Source organism: Jaculus jaculus, chromosome 6 (genome assembly GCF_020740685.1).
Source record: "Jaculus jaculus isolate mJacJac1 chromosome 6, mJacJac1.mat.Y.cur, whole genome shotgun sequence".
NCBI classification, from domain to species: domain Eukaryota; kingdom Metazoa; phylum Chordata; class Mammalia; order Rodentia; family Dipodidae; genus Jaculus; species Jaculus jaculus.
Window position 1 is genome coordinate 158312192 of NC_059107.1, and position 20946 is coordinate 158333137.

Genomic DNA, 20946 nt, shown 5'->3' on the forward strand with positions numbered 1-20946 from the left:
AAACAAAAGATTTATTAAATATTTAATGTATTATATAATATAAAAATGAGTTATGTGCCAGGCATTGTGGCACACACCTATAATCTCAGTACTTCAGTAGGCTGAGGCAGGAGGATTGTAAGTTCAAGGCCAGCTGACCCTGTCTCATTGTCATGTAGGAGGGAGAGGAGAGGTCTTATGACTTTCAGTATGGCTATTTAAAAAGAAAAGCAGGGTGGGTGTGGTGGCACACGCCTTTAATCCCAGCACTTGGGAGGCAGAGGTAGGAGGATCACTGTGAGTTCGAGGCCACCCTGAGACTACATAGCAAATTCCAGGTGAGCCTGGGCTGGAATGATACCCTACCTCAAGATACCAAAAAAATAAAAGATAAAAGTGAGAGTAGCATTAATATATAGGTATAAACAAATATTTAGAGGGCAGTTTAGTGGTGTAATAGACAGCTTCATATTACTGGGATGAACTTTCAAACCAGGCACAGTTATGGGAGGAATGGCTTTCATTTGAAGCTTACAGATTCAGGGGAAGTTCCATAATGATGAAAAAGACAAAACCTACTACCAAAAGCAAGAGCAAAAACCAATAGCCAAACAGACAGAACTCAGACACTTTGTATATCTTAGACTGGAATTTAGATTCATCCCCAGTAGTACCTCCTCCAGCCAGGTAGCTGAAAATCCAAGAAGCTTCAATAAAACCCCTGAATCTGCCAGGCATGGTGGCGCACACCTTTAATCCCATCTCTCAGGAGGCTGACGTAGGAGGATCACTGTGAGTTCAAAGTCAACCTAGGCAAGAGTGAGACCTGTCTCAAAAAAAGCTGCCAATTCTGGCCTGGAGGGATGGATTAGCAATTAATGTGCTTGCCTGCAAAACCAAAAGACCTAGGTTTGATTCCCCAGGTCCCATGTAAGCCAGATGCACAAGGTGGCGCATGCCTCTGGAGTTCGTTTAGAGCGGCTGGAGTCCCTGGAAAGTCCCATGAGATTTAAGTCTCTTAGCTGTGAGTCCTGTAAAATCAAAACAGTTACATACTTTTCACATATGAAGTCACAGAGTAAACATTTCCAACTGCTATAAGGCATAACAAGGAGACTGGGACTGTAGAATCAGAGTCGGGGACTGAACCAACTAGAGCAATGTGAAAATAAAGAGAGAATACAACCTCAACAGCAGGCGAACAGTGAGTGACGGCAAGCCCCATTCCCATTCCGCTGGTGCGAGCTGGATATTTAAAGAAGAGACAAGCAGGGCAGATAATGGGGAAAGGGAAAGGGGGAAAGATGTAACAGTCCCAGGTAGGACTCGGGTTTTGACTAGTGCTTTGATGATAGCAAGTTTGCGTGACTCCTGCAAAGTTATTTACAACTCAAAAGAATTTCCTCGGGCTGGAGAGATGGCTTAGCAGTTAAGTGCTTGCCTGTGAAGTCTAAGGACCCCGGTTCGAGGCTCAATTCCCCAGGACCCACATTAGCCAGATGCACAAGGAGGCGCGCATGTCTGGAGTTCATTTGCAATGGCTGGAGGCCCTAGCGCGCCCATTCTCCCTCTCTCTCTCTCTTTCTCTCTCTATCTGCCTCTTTCTCTCTGTCTGTTGCTCTCAAATAAATAAAAATAAAAAAGAATTTCCTGTATGCTAAAGCATGTACCAGGGTCAACATGTCCCATTAATTATGTGACTAATGATTACTGGCACCCCAGACTTACTAGCCCTTAAAGGAACAATATAAACTGAGTAACCACAAGGCAAACTTATGAAGTTAAGGTCTGATAACCAGTGACCAGTGACAACTCTCTGGAATAATTCCACCCCTCCAGCTGGGCTGAGTAGCTAGGGAAAACCTTTATACTGAGCCGACAGTGCAGTCCATGGTATCTCTTGCATAGTCCTGGTAAACCATGGTCCATCTTTTCAATGACTTTACCAGTCTCTTCTTCAGGGTCATCATGTCTTGTCAATATGCCATGCCTTAGCAGCAGCTTTTGGAACCATGCATGTACTTCATGACCCACTTTCTGCATTTTTCATGTTTGTAAAACCAGTATCAGGAAGGCTGGTACCCTTTACTATTTCTCTCAAACAACAGTCTGTAGAGATTAAAAAAAAAAAAAAGGCAATATCAGGAGTAGTTCTGGGTAAGATGGCAGCATATTCACCACGCCAAAGTAGCCTAGGGAAGTAAGCAGAAAAACAGCAAAATACACTTTTCTACTAAAAAGTGAAGTTGTATAACTTATTATCAACCACAACAGGAGAGATTCAGATACTCTAGAAAAGAGGAAACATCTTTATCGCACCTTCCAAGGCTCAGGGTCCATTGCAGAAGAGGTGGTGGGAGAAATGTAGGCACCAAAAGAAGGATAGGACTCCTTACAGTGCACTCTTCCATACGCAAAATGGTTTGGATATCCATGACCTTGCAGTGCCTGACACTACCTACCCAACACCATCATAATAGCAGGAAAAGAAACTGATTGAAAGGGGGAGGGGATATGATGGAGAGTGGAGTTGTAAAAAGTTAGTTCAATTGGATAAAAAAAATATCAGGTGTGTAGGACCCAGACTTTTTTTTTTTTTTAAATATTTCTTTATTTACAAGCACAGAGAGGAAGACAGAAAGGGAGAGAAAGAGAATGGGTGCACCAGGGCCTCTTGCCACAAACTCCAGATGCATGAGCCACCTTGTACATTTGCCTTTAACTGGGTACTGGTGCCTATTCACCACACCAAAGCAGCCTAGGGAAGTAAGCAGAAAAAACAGCAAAATACACTTCTCTACTAAAAAGTGAAGGTGTATGACTTATTAACAACAGGAGAGGGATTCAGATACTCTAGAAAGGAGGAAACCAACCAGAATCCCTCAAAAACACTGGCAGCCCTGTCCAAGCTCCCACCCTGCCACAGTGCAGAGCACCTTAACCTCTGAGCCATCTCCAGCCCCAACCCAGACATTTAGATCAGGGATGAAATAAATCGTAACCTTCAATAGCAGGTTCCCTTTTTTTTTTTTTTTTTTTTTTTTTTTTTCTAAATAAGATCTTCTCAAAAGAGTATATTTTTACCATTTAGTATTTAGTCTTCCTGAGGTGGGATCACCTCAAGCATTTTTTTTAATTGCAAAACAGTTGAGTCATCTTCCTTAAGATGGTTAATGTGTTTTACAGTAGTAACCTAAGTAACTTAAACCCAGTTTCTGTGCCAGTAAATTTTAAACTTGAGTTTTTTCAGTTTAATATTGTAAATTTCTTAGTCCCATATTTTTAGCCAAGCACATTAGTCCATTACAAATTTAATCTTGATCAAACTTTCTGGTCTGGGTAGCAGAACACATCCAGCCCTTACACAAGTAGCCCAGTTCCAACAAGGTTTTTGTACACTTTCCTCTTCTTTAGAAAATTCATAAGCCAAGCCTCTAAATACAATTCCCTCTGTACTTATCATTTTCAAACACTCATCAGAATAGTTCATAATACTTGGCTTACCATTCTGGAAGGAATTCTCAGTTGCAAACACCAAGTTTCCCATTCCTCCAATACATAAGTTCCAAAAGACCAAAATCCACATGGTCAGATTGTGTCGGCAACTCTATCCCACTCTTGGTAACAATTCTGTAGTCGACAGCTTTCATCAATGGGATGAACTTCCAAACCAGGCACAGTTGTGGGAGGAATGGCATTCGCCAGGGAAGTTCCATAATGGCCCCAAAAAAAAACAAACAAAAAAAAAACACACTAAAAGTTAGAGCAAACACTGGCAGCCAAACAATCAAGAACTCAGGCACTTTGCATATCCTAGATTGGAATTTGTACCCGCTCCCAGTGACACCTCCTCCAGCCAGGTAGCTAGAAATCCAAAAAGTTTAATAAAACTCCTAAATCTATTGGAGGACAGCTATTCAGAATATCACAGGTGGCCATAATATATCCATTTTGCCAGACAACAGTACTTTCCCCCCCTAGGGCTTATGACCATCTCAGCCATAAGCTTTTGACTGTAGTTTCAGGATGGCCTTGAACTTAAGGCAGTCCTTCTACCTCTGCCTCCCAAATGCTGGAATTAAAGGCATGCACCACCAAATCTGGCTGCTTGTTTTAATAAAGGCATATTTTGTAGTAATAGGAACAACTTCCAATTGTGAGATCACCACTCAGCCTTTCTTACTTTGTTCCAGGATGGAGAAATGGTGCTTTTTGATGGAGGTTGTGAGTCTTCCTGCTATGTGAGTGACATCACCCGCACCTGGCCTATCAATGGCAGGTAGGGATTTCTACAGAGTAACTGCTTTTCAGGGGTTGAACTGGCGTATGGTTGTATATATAGAACAAATGACTAAAACAATATTTGGAGTGCTTACATGTCAAGGTAATTGCCTTTCCAAAGCTCCTGGGTATTATGTAACTGTTTTCTTTATCATACAGCAGAGTCTGAGCTTAGATACAATCCATACATACCATACAGTATGAAGTATTCTGGTTTTGTTGTTTTTTTGTTTGTTTGTTTTTTTGTTTGTTTTGTTTTTTTGCTTTGTTTTGGTTTTGGTTTTTTGAGGTAGGGTTTCATTCTAGTCCAGGCTGACTGGTTTTCTTTATTATTGTTTTCCTTAGGACAGCTGGGGAGATGGTTCACCAGTTAAAGGTTTTTACTTGCAAAACATACTGGCCCAGGTTCAGTTCCCCAGTACACACATATAGCACAAAGTGGCATGTGCATCTGGAGTTCGTTTGCAGGGGCAAGAAGCCTAAGCACACCCAGTTTTTCTACTGTTCTCTCCGCTCCCCTTCTCTCACTCTCCTTGTAAATAAATAAATGAAAATACTTTGTTTTAGCCGGGTGTGGTGGCACATGCCTTTAATCCCAGGAGGCAGAGGTTGGAGGGATCGTCATCAGTTTGATATCACCCTGAAACTGCCTAGTGCATTCCAGGTCAGCCTGAACTAGAGCAAGACCATACCTCAAAAATAAACAAGGAAAAAAAACTGTTTTAAAAATCTAGTCTTTTTTTTTCTTTATTTTCATTATTTATTTTTTTGGTTTTTGTTTTTTTATTAACAACTTCCATGATTGTAAACAGTATCCCATGGTAATGCCCTCCCCCCCCCCCACTTTCCCCTTTGAAACACCACTCTATCATATCCCCTCCCCCTCTCAACCAGTCTCTCTTTTATTTTGATGTCATCATCTTTTCCTCCTGTTATGATGGTCTTGTGTAGGTAGTGTCAGGCACTGTGAGGTCATGGATATCCAGACCATTTTGTGTCTGGGGGAGCACGTTGTAAGGAGTCCTACCCTTCCTTTGGCTCTTATATTCTTTCTGCCACCTCTTCTGCAATGGACCCTGAGCCTTGGAAGGTGTGATAGAGATATTGCAGTGCTGAGCACTCCTGTCACTTCTTCCCAGCACCATGATGCCTTCTGAGTCCAAGATCTCTGCCATCTGAAAAGGGAAGGTTCACTAAAAAAGTGAGAGTAGCATTAATATATGGGTATGAACATTAAGAGAAGTACTTACTGGGCAGTTTGATAAGCATGGTATATACATTTAGCCAGACAGCAGCAGACATTACACCCCTAAGGCTCATGACTACCCGTTTTAAGTTTTCAGTATCAGGGATGTATTCCCTCCCATGGAGCGGGCCTCCAGTCCAATTAGAGGGCAGTTGGTTTCCACCATGACACACATGCCACTATTGCACCCGTTGGCTCATTTGGCCTGGCTGGCAAATTTTAAGATTTGTAGTGTCCACGGTTGAGTGTCTTCACTGGTGATTTCTCTCTCTCCCACTCAACTGTATGCAGAATGGCTTCTTCCAGCTTTCTGTCAGCTGGTCTACCTGGATTAAAAATCTAGTCTTTTGTCAGGTGTTGTGATGCACCCCTTTAATCCCAGCACTCAGGAAGGTTCGCCAGAGGTAGGAGGATCACTGTCAGTTCAAGACCACCCCAACGCTACAGAGTGAGTGAGACCCTACCTTAAAAAAAAAAAAAAAAACTAGCCTTTGGACTAGAGCATTGGCTCTGCAGTTAAGGCTCTTGCCTACAAAACCTAAAGACTTGGGTTCAGTTCTTCAGTACCCACATAAAGACAAGTGCACAAGGTGGCGCATGCATCTGGAGTTGTTTTGCAGTGGCTGGAGGCCCTGGCATGCCAATTCTTTCCTGCCCCCACCCCACCCCTTCTCTCCCTCTTCTATCTCTCTCTGCTTGCAAATAAATAGAATTTTTTTTTATGAGCCTTTAATTCCAGCCCTTGGGAGATAGGAGGATCATTGTGAGTTCAAGGCCAGCCTACAACTACGGAGTGAGTTTTCCAAGTCAGCCTGGGTTAGAGTGAGACCTTACCTGGAAGGCCATAGGCTGTGGGGGGGGGAGGGTTGGGGGTGAACGACTATGTGAAGGTACCAGAGAACTTCCACAAACAGAAAAAAAAACTGTAAGTCTGTCTAAAAGAACTAGAATGGGTAAGTTTTATGGCTAGGACTTTCTGCCTGAAGGCATTGTCTGATCTACACAGTTTGGGCAACATAAAGCCATTTTTAGGGATTTTATGTATTTATTTTAGAGAAGAGTAGGCAAATAGAATGGACACTCCAGGGCATCCAGCTCTGCAAACGAACTCTAGACATATGTGCCACCGTGTATCTGTCTTAGGTACTATGGGAGTCAAACCATGGTCCTTATACTTTGCAGGCAAGTGCCTTAACCACTAAACCATCTCTCCAGCCTTTTGGGATTTTTAGATAGCAGAGATTCAATTCCTAAGTAGTAGATCCTGTACACACATGTACAAATAAACAAAATTATTTTTAAAAATTTTATTTTTATTTGTTTTAAAGAGAGAAAAAGGCAGAGAGGGAGAGAGAATGGGTATGCCATGGCCTATATCCACTGCAAATGAACTTCAGGTGCATGTGTCACCTTGCGCATCTGACTTACATGAGCAAGTGCAAAGTGTTATTGGAATTTTCCCCAGTACCCAGGTAAGGCCAGATGCACAAAATAGAACATGCATCCTGAATTCATTTGCATTGGCAGGAGGAGCTGGTATGCCCATGTTCTTTCTGTCTTTCACAAGGAAATAAATTACTTAGCTAGTTCACACATTGTTTGCCTGTTCCCAGATTCACGGCACCTCAGGCAGAACTCTATGAGGCTGTTCTAGAAATCCAGAAAGCTTGTTTGACACTTTGCTCCCCTGGGACCAGTTTGGAGAATATCTACAGCATGATGCTGGCTCTGATCGGACAGAAGCTTAAGGAGTTGGGGATTGTGAAGACCACCAAAGAAAATGCTTTCAAGGTACTTCCATTCTCTTGACTAGAGTTCTCAAGAATACCTAACAATAGCCTGGAGAGATGGCTTAGCCATTCAGGTGCTTGCCTGTGAAGCCAAAAGACCTAGGTTTGATTCCCCAATACCCACATAAAACAAATGCACAAGGTGGTGCATGCACCTGGAATTCATTTGCAGTGGTTGGAGGCCCTGGCCCACCCATATTCTATCTACCTGTCTCTCTGTCGCACTCACTCTCTCAAATAAATAAAATATTTTTGAAAAATCCCTGCTGTGCAGCACAGCACAGGAATATGGAAGACCCACTCCCCAGTGCCACTCTTGGGGTCCCAAGTCCTTCTGATCAAGGCCCAGACCATGGACTGTGTAAGGCCACTAATGGCCCCCGGCCAACCAGGCAAGTCCCTGTCTTCCCAGAGTTGGGTTGCTTGGGAATGCAGCCCAAAGCAGGTGGTAAACTCCATGTTTGGCTAAGTAAAGGGCCAGGTATGGTGGTGCATGCCTTTAATCCCAGCACTTGGGAGGCAGAGGTAGGAGGATTGCTGTGAGTTTGTGACCACCCTGAGACTCCATAGTGAATTCCAGGTCAGCCTGGGCTAGAGTGAGAGAGAGCCTGCCTGGGGGGGCGGGGACCTAACATGCAGCTCATTTTTTGCCGTACATACTAAAAGTACTCACTGTAGACATACTGTTGTATTTTGATTGTCTAGCCCCCACATTACCCTCTTGTTCCTCTTCTGCAATGCTGCTGCTTCACATTTACCAGTGGGTACACCACTGGAGATAATGATTCCCCTCTCCCAGCGACCATAAGCTAACACTAGTTCCTCATGATCCCTTCTGCCATATAGGACGCATGGTTGACTGGTCCTACCTTGTGCAGAAAACCACAGCTGCTAAGACTGATGAGTGTCATGTTCAGGCAGGAGTACCACAGCACACTTAACCAGCCTGCAAATCTTACATTCTGTCCACTCCCTCTCCCACAGTGTTCCCCAAGTCTTGGAGGGGATGATAAAGATGTCCCATATAAGGCAATTCTTTTATCTATAAAAGGGACTTAATACTCTGATCACTTGGAAACTTCCAGCTGTGGGTTTTTCCCTTGCCTGGGCCTGGGCTGGCTAAGTCCAGGTCCAGCCAGGAGGGCCCCCTAACCCTTATTCCCTACATGGGTTCCCCTCCAGCTCTCACATGGCAGGAGCTCCTTGAGCTTTTTTTTCTTTCCATGCTTTTTTTCCACAGGCCCTCCACTTCTGATCTCTGGCAACATGGGTGCCTTTCCTTGGCTCTACTTCCCTCAATAAATATAATTTGATTTTTAAAGAAAGGAGGGTACTTAACTTTAACATGAATTAAAACAAGGGGAGTTTGTCAGTGTTTACTTCAGCCAAAAGATGGCAGCACATTTTGGTTCTTTGCTTACTGTGTAACAGGTTAATATTCAAAAAACACAAAATGAAGGCTGATAAAGAAAAGGTGGGAAAGAACACAGAAACTGAGAGGTTGACTCAGCCCATGCAGGCAACCAGCAAACACTGCCCCTGGCCATTTCCAAAACACAAGACTGTGTTGCAAACTCAATGACCCTCTTTTTCCTGCATTTCTTATACTCCACAATACCAGGTAGGGTGCCAGTTTGTTGATCCAGGGGGGAAATAAAGCAGACCTTGGGCAGGATACTTCTTGAGTACTCTGGCCCTTCCAAAAGAGTCTAATTCTTCCTGTTGCCCCAATGCAAGTCAGCTAGCCCAATCTGAAAGGTTGTAATCTCTCAAACAATTTGCAGATGAAGGGGCAGCAATTTAGGCCCAAAGATTTCATTTTTTCTGTGCTATATCCCTCTCCTCAGACCAGTTCATTTCTACACAAAGCAACCCTGCACAACTTCTCAGGACCCAGGCATAACAGTAAGCTTCCCATACAAACTGCTAGCCCAGTCCAGGCACAGCCAAACCTCACAGTCCATGGTTCTTACTGTATTCAGGTCTTTCAGCTGTCACCAGAATAATCCATCAAGCTGTACTTACAGCACTGCAAGTCGTCTCTTAGGCCAAGGTTTCAAGTCCTTCCACATTCCTCGCTCCAAAATGCCAAAGCCACAAAGCCAGGTGTCCAGCAGCAATCCCACTCCTCAGTATCACTTTACTATTGCAGTCAGGTTCTCATTGCTGGTAGAAATCACCCAACCAAGAGAAGCTTCTGGGAAAGAAGAGGTTTATTTTGGCTTAGAGGCTCGAGGGGAAGCTCCACTATGGCAGGGGGAAGCGATGGCATGAGCAGAGGGTGGACATCACCCCATGACCAACATAAGGTGGACCATAGCAACAGGAGAGTGGGCCAAACACTGGCATGGGGAAACTGGCTGTAACACCCATAAGCCCACCCCCAGCCATACACCGCCTCCAGCAGGCGTTAATTCCCAAATCTCCCATCAGCTGGGAACCTAGCATTCAGAACACCGAAGTTTATGGGGGACACCTGAATCAAACCACTATACCCTCTCTCCCTCTTTCTCTCTGTCTAATAAATAAATAAAAATAAAATTAGCCAGGTATGGTGGTGTCTGCCTTTAATCCCAGCATTTAGGAAGTAGAGGTAGGAGGATCACCATGAGTTCGAGGCCACCCTGAGACTACATAGTTAATTCCAGGTGAGCGTGGGCCAGAGTAAGACTCTACCTGAAAAAAAATAATAATAATAATAATACAGGGCTGGAGAGATGGCTTAGTGATTAAGGCACATGCCTGTGAAGCCTAAGGAGTCTGGTTCGATTCTCCTGGTCCCACGTAAGCCAGATGTACATGGTGGCACATACATCTGGAGTTTATTTGCAGTAGCTATAGGAGGGCCTGGCACACCTATTCTCACACACTGTCTCTTCCTCTTCTTCTCTCTGTCTCTAATAAGTAAAAATAAAATTAAAAATAAGTAAATGAAATTATCAGATGAGCCAGGTACGGTGATGGCACTCCTTTAATGCCAGCACTTGGAAGGAAGAGAATCATTGTGAGTTAGAGGCCAGCCTGGGACTACAAAGTGAGTTCCAGGTCAGCCTGGGCTAGAGAGAGAGCCTGCCTCTAAAAACCAAAAGGAAAATAAGTTGTTTCTCTAATAAAACCATTGTAATTATCGTTTCTAGGCTGCTCGGAAATACTGTCCTCACCATGTCGGCCATTACCTTGGAATGGACGTCCATGACACTCCAGACGTGCCCCGTTCCCTCCCTCTGCAGCCTGGTATGGTAATCACGATTGAGCCAGGTGAGCAAGGAGAGCAGTTACAACTACCCACACCTTGGGAATGCGAATCATAAGTAGGCATTGCTTACTTTTCCTTACCCAACGTCACTAAACTAGAAGTGAGGAGGGAGGGGTGGGCCCTCCGCTGTTGACGGCAGCTCGGATTTATCTTTAGTTTCTTATTTAGCATCACACAGTTTGTTTAATTTGATTCCCCCAATAAACAGCAGATGGTGAATACCTTCTGTAAGTAGATATTAAGGAATAAATCTTTTTTTAATCCTGCCTTTGTCAGGGCCAATCTGTGCTAGTCTCTTAGTTAGTGGTGGGCTGCTGGAGCTTCCTGAGGAGAGCACCTCAGGTCACTTGTAACACCACCACCTACAGTGAACTACCCAGCCTCTCCCACTGTGTCATAGCCAAGTCCTTCCTCCTAAGCTTCAGCAAAAGTTCTCAGTCAGGGCTGGAGAGATGGCTTAGCAGTTTGCCTGCAAACCTAAAGACCCACGTTCGATTCCCCAGGACCCAGGTTAGTCAGATGCACAACAGGCGCACACATCTGGACTTCGTTTCCAGTGGCTGGAGGCCCTGGCATGCCCATTCTGTCTCTCTCTCCCCACCCCCCTTCTCTGTCTAATAAATAAAAGTAATTTAAAAAGAAAAGAAAAAGCTGTCAGTCAAGCAAGAGACTGAAGGAATGCTGGCGCTGGGCAGGGTACAGAAGAGAAATGGTGGCCACAGCGAGCACAAAGCCTGATGGTGCTTTTAAATACAGACTGTTTGCATTGTGAAAACAAAACTCAAGTTTAGATTTTAAATAATTTACCTCTAAATTAGGTAAATTGTGGCTGAGAAATGTCCTAAACTGCTCTTTGCAACCTTAAGTGCAGTTCAGTCCGTGTACTTGGTGTGCAGTATGTATGGGTATTTGCCTGGACTTGACTGCATTTTCCTTCCCTCCCCCTTTTATTTTTTTGAGGTAGGGCTCACTCACTCTAGCCCAGGCTGACCTGGAATTTACTGTGTAGTCAGTCTCAGAGTGGCCTTGGACTCATGGTGATCCTCCTGCCTCTCTGTGCACTGGCTAGAGACTCTGGTGTGCCCATTCTCTCTCTCTCCCTCCCTCCCTCTCTCTCTCTCTCTCTCTCTCTCCCTCCCTCCCTCTCTCTCTCTCTCTCCTTGCAAAAATAAATAAATAAGGGCTAAAGAGAGGGCTTGGTGGTTAACGTGCTTGCCTGAGAAGCCTAAGGACTCTGGTTCAGTTCCCCAGTACCCACATAAGCCAAATGCACAAGATGGTGCATGCCCTGGTACACACATTCTCTCCCTTCCCCCCCCCAATAAATAAGTAAAATATTTTAAAAATAAATAAATAGCCGGGTGTGGTGGCGCACACCTTTAATCCCAGTGCTTAGGAGGCAGAGGTAGGAGGATCACTATGAGTTCAAGGCCATCCTGAGACCACATAGTGAATTTCAGGTCAGTTTGGACTAGAGTGAAACCCTATCTTGAAAAACAAAAATAATAATAATAATTAATTAAATGGCCGGGCATGGTGGCTCACACCTTTAATCCCAGCACTTGGTAGGCAGAGGTAGGATTGCCATGAGTTCAAGGCCACCCTGAGACTACAGAGTGAATTCCAGGTCAGCCTGAGCTAGAGTGAGACCCTACCTCAAACAAAATAATAATAATAATAACAATAATTAATAAAGTACTTTTTATTTTAAAAAGTAGAGAATAACGGAGGACAATTCCCAACATTAACCTCTGGCCTTCATGCACACACACATGCACAGACACCTGAACATACACACTCAGCCAACATACATACGTGCATGAACTTACAACATACGCATATGGGCTGGAGAGATAGCTTAGCAGTGAAGGCATTCTGCAAAGCCAAAGGACCCAGGTTCGAGTCCCACATAAGTGAGATACACAAGGTGGCACATGCATCTGGAGTTCATTTACAACGAGTGAATGCCCTGGCGCACCCATTCTCTCCTCCCTACCCGCCCCCCAAATAAATATTATAAAAAGAAGCCGGGCATGGTGTCGCTCGCCTTTAATATCAGCACTCAGGAGGCAGAGGTAGGAGGATCACCATGAGTTCGAGGACACCCTGAGAGTACATAGTGAATTCCAGGTCAACCTGGGCTAACGCAAGATCTTACTTCGAAAAAACAAAAAAAGATTATAAACTCATGACCAGTATTATCATGGTTAAATAAAACTTATAGTCAAATACACAAAATAGCTATAAGATACTAATCCTGGTTAATTGTATCAACATTATTCATTACGTATTGGGCTCTGTGACATGTTAGTTAGTTCATTTAATTCTGGGGTAAGTTTAATGAAGAACCAGCAAGGACAAACAAGGGATTTTAACACTGAGGTTAACATACCACAGATCCATCAGTTACTATCATATCTTCTCTCTACTCCTCAGGCATTTATGTTCCAGAAGATGACAGAGATGCACCAGAGAAGTTCCGAGGCCTCGGAGTACGAATTGAGGATGATGTGGTGGTGACTCAAGACTCACCGCTTATCCTTTCTGCAGACTGTCCCAAAGAGATGAATGACATCGAACAGATCTGCAGCAGGACCTCCTGACTCCCACTCTGGCTCACCTGCATCCTGTGTTCAGGAGGAGGATACCAGTATCCCTGAACGTGTACAGTCTGGGTTCCATTGGGAGTGCAGCAGCTGTATGAGTGTGTGATATGAGTGTGTGTCCTTGAGTGTGTGGGCCTTTTCATTTTAAGTAAATGTGAAAGTTCACTTTTCACCAGAAAAAAATGAATTTAGGAGGTTGTTACTGAAACTCTAGTGATATTCTGAAAAAGAAAATGATCCAAGTAATTGTTTCCTCTCCACCCCAAAATAGGGTTTCACTCTACCCCAGGCTGGCCTCAAACTTACAGCAATCCTACCTCTGCCTTCCAAGTGCTGGGATTAAAGACGTGCCACTATGTCTGGCAAGTTTAATTTTTAAATGTAAAATAATATTTTGATTACATGTGTCTATGCATTTCAGTGAACACATTTAAAAAAATGGAAAATTCTCTTTCATTCAGGTTCTTTTCTTTCTGCACTTTTACTGCGATCCTCTTCATATCATAAGATGTTCGTGTGATGCCTGAATTTTGAGTTGAGGTCTATCCCTATGCTAAAATCCACTTGTTACTGATGTTTGTTTGTTTTGTTTTGTTGTTTTTGAGGGTAGGGTCTCACTAAATAGTCCAGGCTGACCTGGAATTCACTATGTAGTCTCATGCTGGCCTCAAACTCATGATAATCCTCCTATCTCGGCTTCCCAAGTGCTGGTTAAAAGGCATGTTTCACCACACCTGGCTCCTATTACTGATTTAAGCTGTCCAGTAGATCTAGAAACCAACGGGAAACAAAGGTAAGGTTAGAGCAAAAGTAACATCATGTGCACCTGGCTAGAACTTGATGCGCGGAGAATGACTCACACTGCAGCGGTCTCATTCCTTCTTAGCCATGCATGCATTTCTTGGGCTCCAAGTCATAAGCATTACTACGTATACCAGTCTTCCCTTCCTAACTTTCTGCCTTTATGCTTGTTTATTCTGCTGTGCTGAGATTGAACCTAGGGCCTTGGACATGCTAAACAAGCACTGTGCCTGTGCTGTGGAACTACCTCCTAGCCCTGAACACAAAATAAGAGACTGGGAAGATGACTCGGCAGTTAAAGGCATTTGTTTGCAAAGCCTGCTGATCGTGGTTCAGTTCCCCAGTACCCAAATAAAACTAGATGCACAAAGTGGTGCATGTGTCCTCGAGTTTGTTTGCACTGGCAGGAAGCCCTGCCGTATACTGTCACTCACATACACATGTGGACACTCTCTCTCTCTCTCTAGCAAATATTTTAAGAAAGGCTAGATAGATGGTTAGTGGTTAAGGCACTTGCCTGTGAAGCCTAAGGACCCAGGTTCGATTCTCCAGTACCCACACAAGGTGGTGCATGTATCTGGAGTTCTTTTGCAGTAGCTAGTGGCCCTGGTGTACCCATTATCTTTCTCTATGTTCCTCTTTCTCTCTCTCTTGAAATAAATAAAATATTTTTTAAATTTGCATAAGATCATCATAATAGGAAAAGATCATGACATCAAAATAAAAGAGAGACTGATTGAGAGGGGTAGGGGATATGATGGAGAATGGAGTTTGAAAGGGCAAAGTTGGGGGAGGGAGGTGATTTCCATGGGATTTTTTTTTTTTTAATAACCATGGAAATTGTTAATAAAAAGAAAATTTTGCCGGGAGTGGTGGTGCACGCCTTTAATCCCAGCACTCGAGAGGCAGAGGTAGGAGAATCGCCGTGAGTTCAAGGCTACCCGGAGACTACAGAGTTAATTCCAGGTCAGCCTGGACCAGAGTGAGACCCTACCTCAAAAAAAAGAAAAAAAGAAAGAAAATTTTGAGGGAAAAAAAAAAAAAACCCTGTTGTGGTGGCATATGCCTTTAATCCCAGTACTTGAGAGGCCAAGGTAGGAGGATCTCCATGAGTTTGAGGCCACTCTGGGACTACGGAGTCCGAGGTCAACCTGTGCTAGAGAATAACCTACCTTGGAAAAATAAAATGAAATAAGAACAGAATCACCCTTCTAATGTTGTTGCTGGAGTTTTCCTCCTGGGGTTGGAGAGAGATGTTTTTATCATTAACAATAGCCACTTAGGGCTGGGGAGCTGGCTCAGTGATTGATGCAGTTGACTGCAAAGCCATGTTCAGTTCCCTAGGACCCACATACAGCCAGATGCACAGAGTTGTATCCATCTGGAGTTCATTTGCAGTGGCTGGCGGCCCTGGTGCACCCATTCTCTGTCTCTTATCTCTCTCTGCTTGCAAATATATGCAATTTTTTATGGCACTAGGTATGCAGATTCTTATGCATTTATTTCATAAACTGATGTTTTTCTCCCATAGCCAGGAATCTGGGAATATGATTTTTTGTTGTTTTTGTTTTTACTGGAAACACACTAACAAATACTGAGTACAAATTCACCTCTTCTCATATACTCCAAATTAAGAAGATGCTTCTAATGGGAACTTAAATTACTCTCTATACATCAGGTGATATGGCGCACACTGGTAACCCCAACACTTGAGAGGCAGGGACAAGAAGATGGGGGGCTAGAGATCATGACCTGGCTGCATAGCAAACCTAAAGACAGCCTGCACTACACAGCAAGACTCTCAAAAAAAAAACACAACTATGCATCTTTTTTAGGAACATTGATGATCTTGGTCTCTCTCTCTTTCTCCCTTCCCCCCCCCTTCTTCCTTCCTGTGTGGAATAGGTTTTAACATTGTTTTTTGGGGGGAGGGTGTGGGTTTTGGGGGGGGTATTTTCAAGGTAAGGTCTTAGTCTAGCCCAGGCTGACCTGGAATTCACTCTGTAGTCTCAGGGTGGCCTCGAATTCATAGCAATACTCCTAACTCTGCCTCCAGATTGCTGGGATTAAAGGTGTGTGCCACCATACCTGGCTTGTTTTTTAATTTTTATTTCCTTAAATGGGATCTATAGTCCAAGATTTTAGCAGGCAGAATAATTGTTAAGCATGGGGAATTCAGGATCATGAAAAGGTGAATAGGTTATTAACAGAATCCCATGGTCACAAACTGCATAGATCCTGAGCTCTTGTCTCTTCCTGTGTGTCACTGAGGAACTTGAAGTCAATATCAGTATTGCTTGGGTCAGGGGTCACCCTTGGACTCCAGGCCTTGCAGTGTGGGCTCTACAAGCAGCTGAGGAAACTATAATTTTGGTCATTTTTTAATGCTTTGTATTACTTTTGTGCTATTATATAAGTTGAGTTTGAACAAAATGCTGTTACTTTTTAAGACCCTATTAGATGAAAATGGATATGTCATGCCCCAGCAACAAAAAGCATTTATAACTTATTTCTTATTTTTAAAATATACTATAAAACAATTAAAATGTTGGTTGTGTATTTTATTTCAGGATCTAGAGCTTATAGAGTTTTATAAAATATTATTAACCCAGCATGGAAGCACACATGTTTAATCCCAGCACTCTACAGGCCAAAGTAGAAGGATCACTGTGAGTTCCAGGCCAGCTTGGGCTAGAGTGAGATCCTCCTTCAAAAACAAGCAAAGTACCTGGACCTGGTGGCACATGCCTTTAATCCCAGCACTCAGAGGCAGAGGTATGAGGATTGCCATGAGTTCAAGTCCAACCTGAGATTACATAGAGAATTCTAGGTTAGCCTGGGATAGAGTGAGACCCTATGTCAGGGGGGGAAAGGTGCCAAAAATAAGCAAAGTATTCATTAAATCACAAAACGATGATAGCAAATTTGAAATTATACCATTAGTTGAAGGGTGATAAAAATAAACCAGTGGGGGCTGGAGCGATGGCTAAGCAGTTAAGGTAATTGTCTCCAAAGCCTAAGGACCCAGGTTTGATTCCCCAGTACCCAAGTAAAGCCAAATGCACAAAGTGATGCATGCATCTGGAGTTCATTTACAGTGGATAGAGGCCCTGGCACAACCATTCTCTTTCTCTCTATATATATAGAGAGAAGCAGGGTCTTAATGTAGCCCAGGCTGACCTGGAATTCATATGTAGTCTCAGGATGGCCTCAAACTCATAGCAATGCACCTACCTCTGCCTCCCAAGTGCTGGGAGGCGGTTGCCACCATGCCCAGCCTAGTTAATATTTGTTTATTTATTTAAGAGAGAGGCAGTCAGAGAATGGGTGTGCCAGGGTCTCCAGCCTCTACAAGTGAACACCAGACACATAGGCCACCATGTGCATCTGCCTTATATGGGAGCTGGGGAATTTAACCTGAGTCCTTAGACTTCGAGGGCAAGTACATTATCCACTAAGCCATCTCTCCAGCCCTGCAGATAATTTTTTTTTTTTTTAAGCGGGCAAGTGCAGGGACTGGTATTGCACTCCATTAACCCCAGCACTTGGGAGGCAGAAGTAGGAGGATCTCTGAGTTTGAGGCCTGCCTGAGAATACATAGTGAATTCCAAGTCAGCCTGGGCTAGAGTGAGACCCTACCACAAAGGGGGAAAAAAAAAATGATCTGCCCGGCTGAGTGTAGTAATCTCAATGTTTGGGAAGCTATAACAGCAGGATGGTGAGTTGAGGCCAACCCAGGCTACATAATAAGACCCTGTTTCAAAAGACCACAAAAAGCTACTTTAATGACTCACACTTGTAATCCCAGCATGGGGAAGGCAAAAACTAGAGAGTAAGAAGGTCTAACCCAGCCTAAACTACATTGAAAATTCCAGACCAGCCTGGGATTATATTGTGTATAATTCAGGGGTGGAGAGCTTGCCTAACAGGCAGAATGCCCTGTGTTCCAAACACCCAAACGCAGGAGGAGGTAAAATGGCAGCATGGCAAATTGAGGCCAGTACAAGCTATAACAGTAAGTCCCTCCGGTAAAGACTCAGGTAAGAGTTACCAGGAAATAAAGGCATGTGAAAATGGCTAAAAGAACAGGAACTGTTTTGGGTAGAGAAGAGAAAGGGAAGGAAAAGCAGGATGACTGCTCCAAATATCCGCAAGGCTGTCATGTGGAATGTTTTTTGTATGCTGCTCCATTCTGCAGAACCAGAAAATGGAGGCTAAAAGCAGCATTCTCATAGAATTAGAATCTAAGCCAGGAGTGGTAGTGCACGTTTGTAATCCTAGCACTCAGGAGGCAGAGGTAGGATCGCTGTGAGTTTGAGGCCAGCCTGGGAACTGCATAGTGAATTCCAGGTCAGCCTGGGCTAGTGTGAGACCCTACCTTGAAAAAGATTTAAAAAAAAAACACCCAAAAGCAGCCTGTGGGAGGAAAAGGTTTATTTTGGCTTACAGACTAGAGGGGAAGCTCCATGATGGCAGGGGGAAACAATAGCGTGGAAGTGGACATCACCTCCTGGTCAACATCAGATGGACACCAGCAACAGGAGACTGCCAAACCCTGGAAGGAGAAGCTGGCTGTAACACCCATTCGCCCAAAACAATCCATCACCTCCAGGAGGCTCCAATTCCTAAATTGACACCAGTTGGGAACCTACCATTCAGAACATACAAGTTTATGGAGACACCTGAGTCATGCCACCACACACAGCTTCTTTTTTGTTTTTGTTTTCTTTAATTTTTTTTCTTTATTTATTTGAGAATGACAGAGAAAGAAAGAGGCAGAGGGAGGGAGAGAGAGAATGGGCGCGCCAGGGCCTCCAGCCACTGCAAACGAACTCCAGACACATGTGCCCCGGCCAGCGGGGAGTCGAACAAGAACCTGAGGGGAAGTTAACCTGAGTGGGAGAAGGCAAACAGACACAAGGAGACCATGCTAGGTGTTTATCAAGGCCTCGAGAGTTTATTCTTACATGCAGGTTTATATAAGGTTGTAGGGGGAAGGGACATAATCAGGCCAAAGATCACAGAGTTACTGGTTAAGCCGCAATGCCTTTGTTTCCTCATCAGCTACCGGCAGCATGGGGGAGTATTTAACCAAGTGTACGATTCCTTTGTTTCTGGTAGTTGAATATTAGGTGAGGAAGTAGAAACAACTTGCTATATGGTGGTTTCTGTTAACATGGCCAAGGTTTGGTTCATAGCTCCCAACACACATGCGCCCCCTTGTGCATCTGGCTAACGCGGGTCCTGGGGAATTGAGCCTTGAACCAGAGTCCTTAGGCTTTATAGGCAAGTGCCTAACTGCTAAGCCATCTCTCCAACCCTGTTTTTGTTTTCTTGAGACAGGATCTCATGTAACCCAAACCTCAAACTCACTTTGTAGCCAAAGATGAATTTGAATTCATAATCCTCCTGCCTCCACCTCCTGATTGCTGTGATTTGGCACATGTAGCACCATTCCCAGCTTTGTGACATTCTCGTAGATTAGTGAAGCCCTGCAGTCATCCACTTCCACATGGTAGCACCATCAAAGCAAGGCACTGTGGGTTAATGCTGCTCTCCCTTACACCCCTACAATCCCTTCCTTACAAAACTAACTTCACTAAAACTTAAATAAAGCCATGTGTAGTGGTACACAGCTATAATTCCAGCACTGAGAAGGCTGAGGCCAGGGCTGGGAGATAGCTCAGCGGTGAAAATGCTTTGCTTCCAAACCCTGATGGCCTGGGCTCAATCCCCCAGCAACCGTGTAAAGACAGATTGCACAATGATGCATACATATGTGGGCCAGCTAGTCTGATGTTCCTGTTCAGTCTGGCAGTAGTACATTTGCAGCCCAATAGACCCTGACTCAAAGAAGGTGGAACCCAGATACCTCCCCAAATTGTCCTCTGACCTTCATAGGCTCTTCATTGCACAAATAAATAAATAAGGCTGAGGCCGAGAGGAAAACAGATTTCAAGCCCAATCAGGGCTACAAAGCAAGACCTTAAAATCAGCTGAGCATGGTGGCTCCTGATTTAATCCCACCACTCAGGAGGTTGAGGCAGCTGTGAATTGTTACCTGTAGGTATAGAATGGGTTCCAGGTCTGCCTGGTCTATAATGAGATTACCTCACTAAAATATAATCTGGTCATTGTGGTGTATGCCTTTAATCCCAGCACTCAGGAAGCAGAGGTAGGAGGATTACTGTGTGTTTGAGGCCAGTCTAAGACTACATAGTGAATTCCAGGTTATCCTGGACTAGAGTGAGACCCTACCTTGAAAAACCAAAATTAAGGCTGGAGAGATGGCTTAGTGGTTAAGGCTTTGCACAGATGCAATTCCCCAGTATCCATGTAAACCAGATGTACAGGTGATGCACGTGCACCAGGTGGTGCATGCATCTGGGATTTGTTTGCTGTGCCTAGAGGCCCTGACATGACAATTCTCTTCCTCTCAAATTAAAAAGAGAAAGACAGGCGTGGTGGCGCACACCTTTAATCCCAGCACTCAGGAGGCACAAGTAGGAGGAGCGCTGTGAGTTCAAGGCCACCCTGAGACTACATAGTGAATCCCATGTCAGCCTGAGCCAAAGCGAGACCCTACCTCAAAAAGAGAGAGAGCCGGGTGTGGTGGCGCACGCCTTTAATCCCAGCACTCGCGAGGCAGAGGTAGGAGGATCGCCGTGAGTTCAAGGCCACCCTGAGACTCTGTAGTGAATTCCAGGTCAGCCTGGGCTAGAGTGAGACCCTACCTCAAAAAACTAAAAAAAAGAGTGAGAGAGAGAAAATACCAGGTTAGCCTAGGTAGAGTGAGACCCTACCTCAAAAAAAAAAAAAAAAAAAAAGGGGGCCAGGCGTGGTGGCGCATGCCTTTAATCCCAGTACTTGGGAGGTAGAGGTAGGAGGATCTCCGAGAGTTTTAGACCACTTTGAGACTACATAGTGAATTCCAAGTTAAGCTGAGCTAGCGTGAGACCCAACCCCCCCCCAAAAAAAACGACAGGT

General features: G+C 44.2%; 1 protein-coding gene across 3 annotated transcripts in view; it reads left to right on the top strand.

Annotated features, from left to right (window-relative positions):
- Positions 1-14333, top strand: part of Xpnpep3 (X-prolyl aminopeptidase 3) — a 54701-nt gene extending 40368 nt beyond the window's left edge. For 2 of the 3 annotated variants that reach the window (XM_004650336.2, XM_045153545.1), the window contains 4 exons: positions 4173-4258; positions 7120-7297; positions 10434-10554; positions 12989-14333. In XM_004650336.2, coding sequence (XP_004650393.2) covers positions 4173-4258; positions 7120-7297; positions 10434-10554; positions 12989-13155 — 552 coding nt within the window. In that variant the 3' untranslated portion in view covers positions 13156-14333. Of the gene's footprint in view, positions 1-4172; positions 4259-7119; positions 7298-10433; positions 10555-12988 lie in introns of those variants that run through there. The other variant, XM_045153546.1, reaches the window with a different exon arrangement.
- The last annotated feature ends 6613 nt before the right edge of the window (positions 14334-20946 follow it).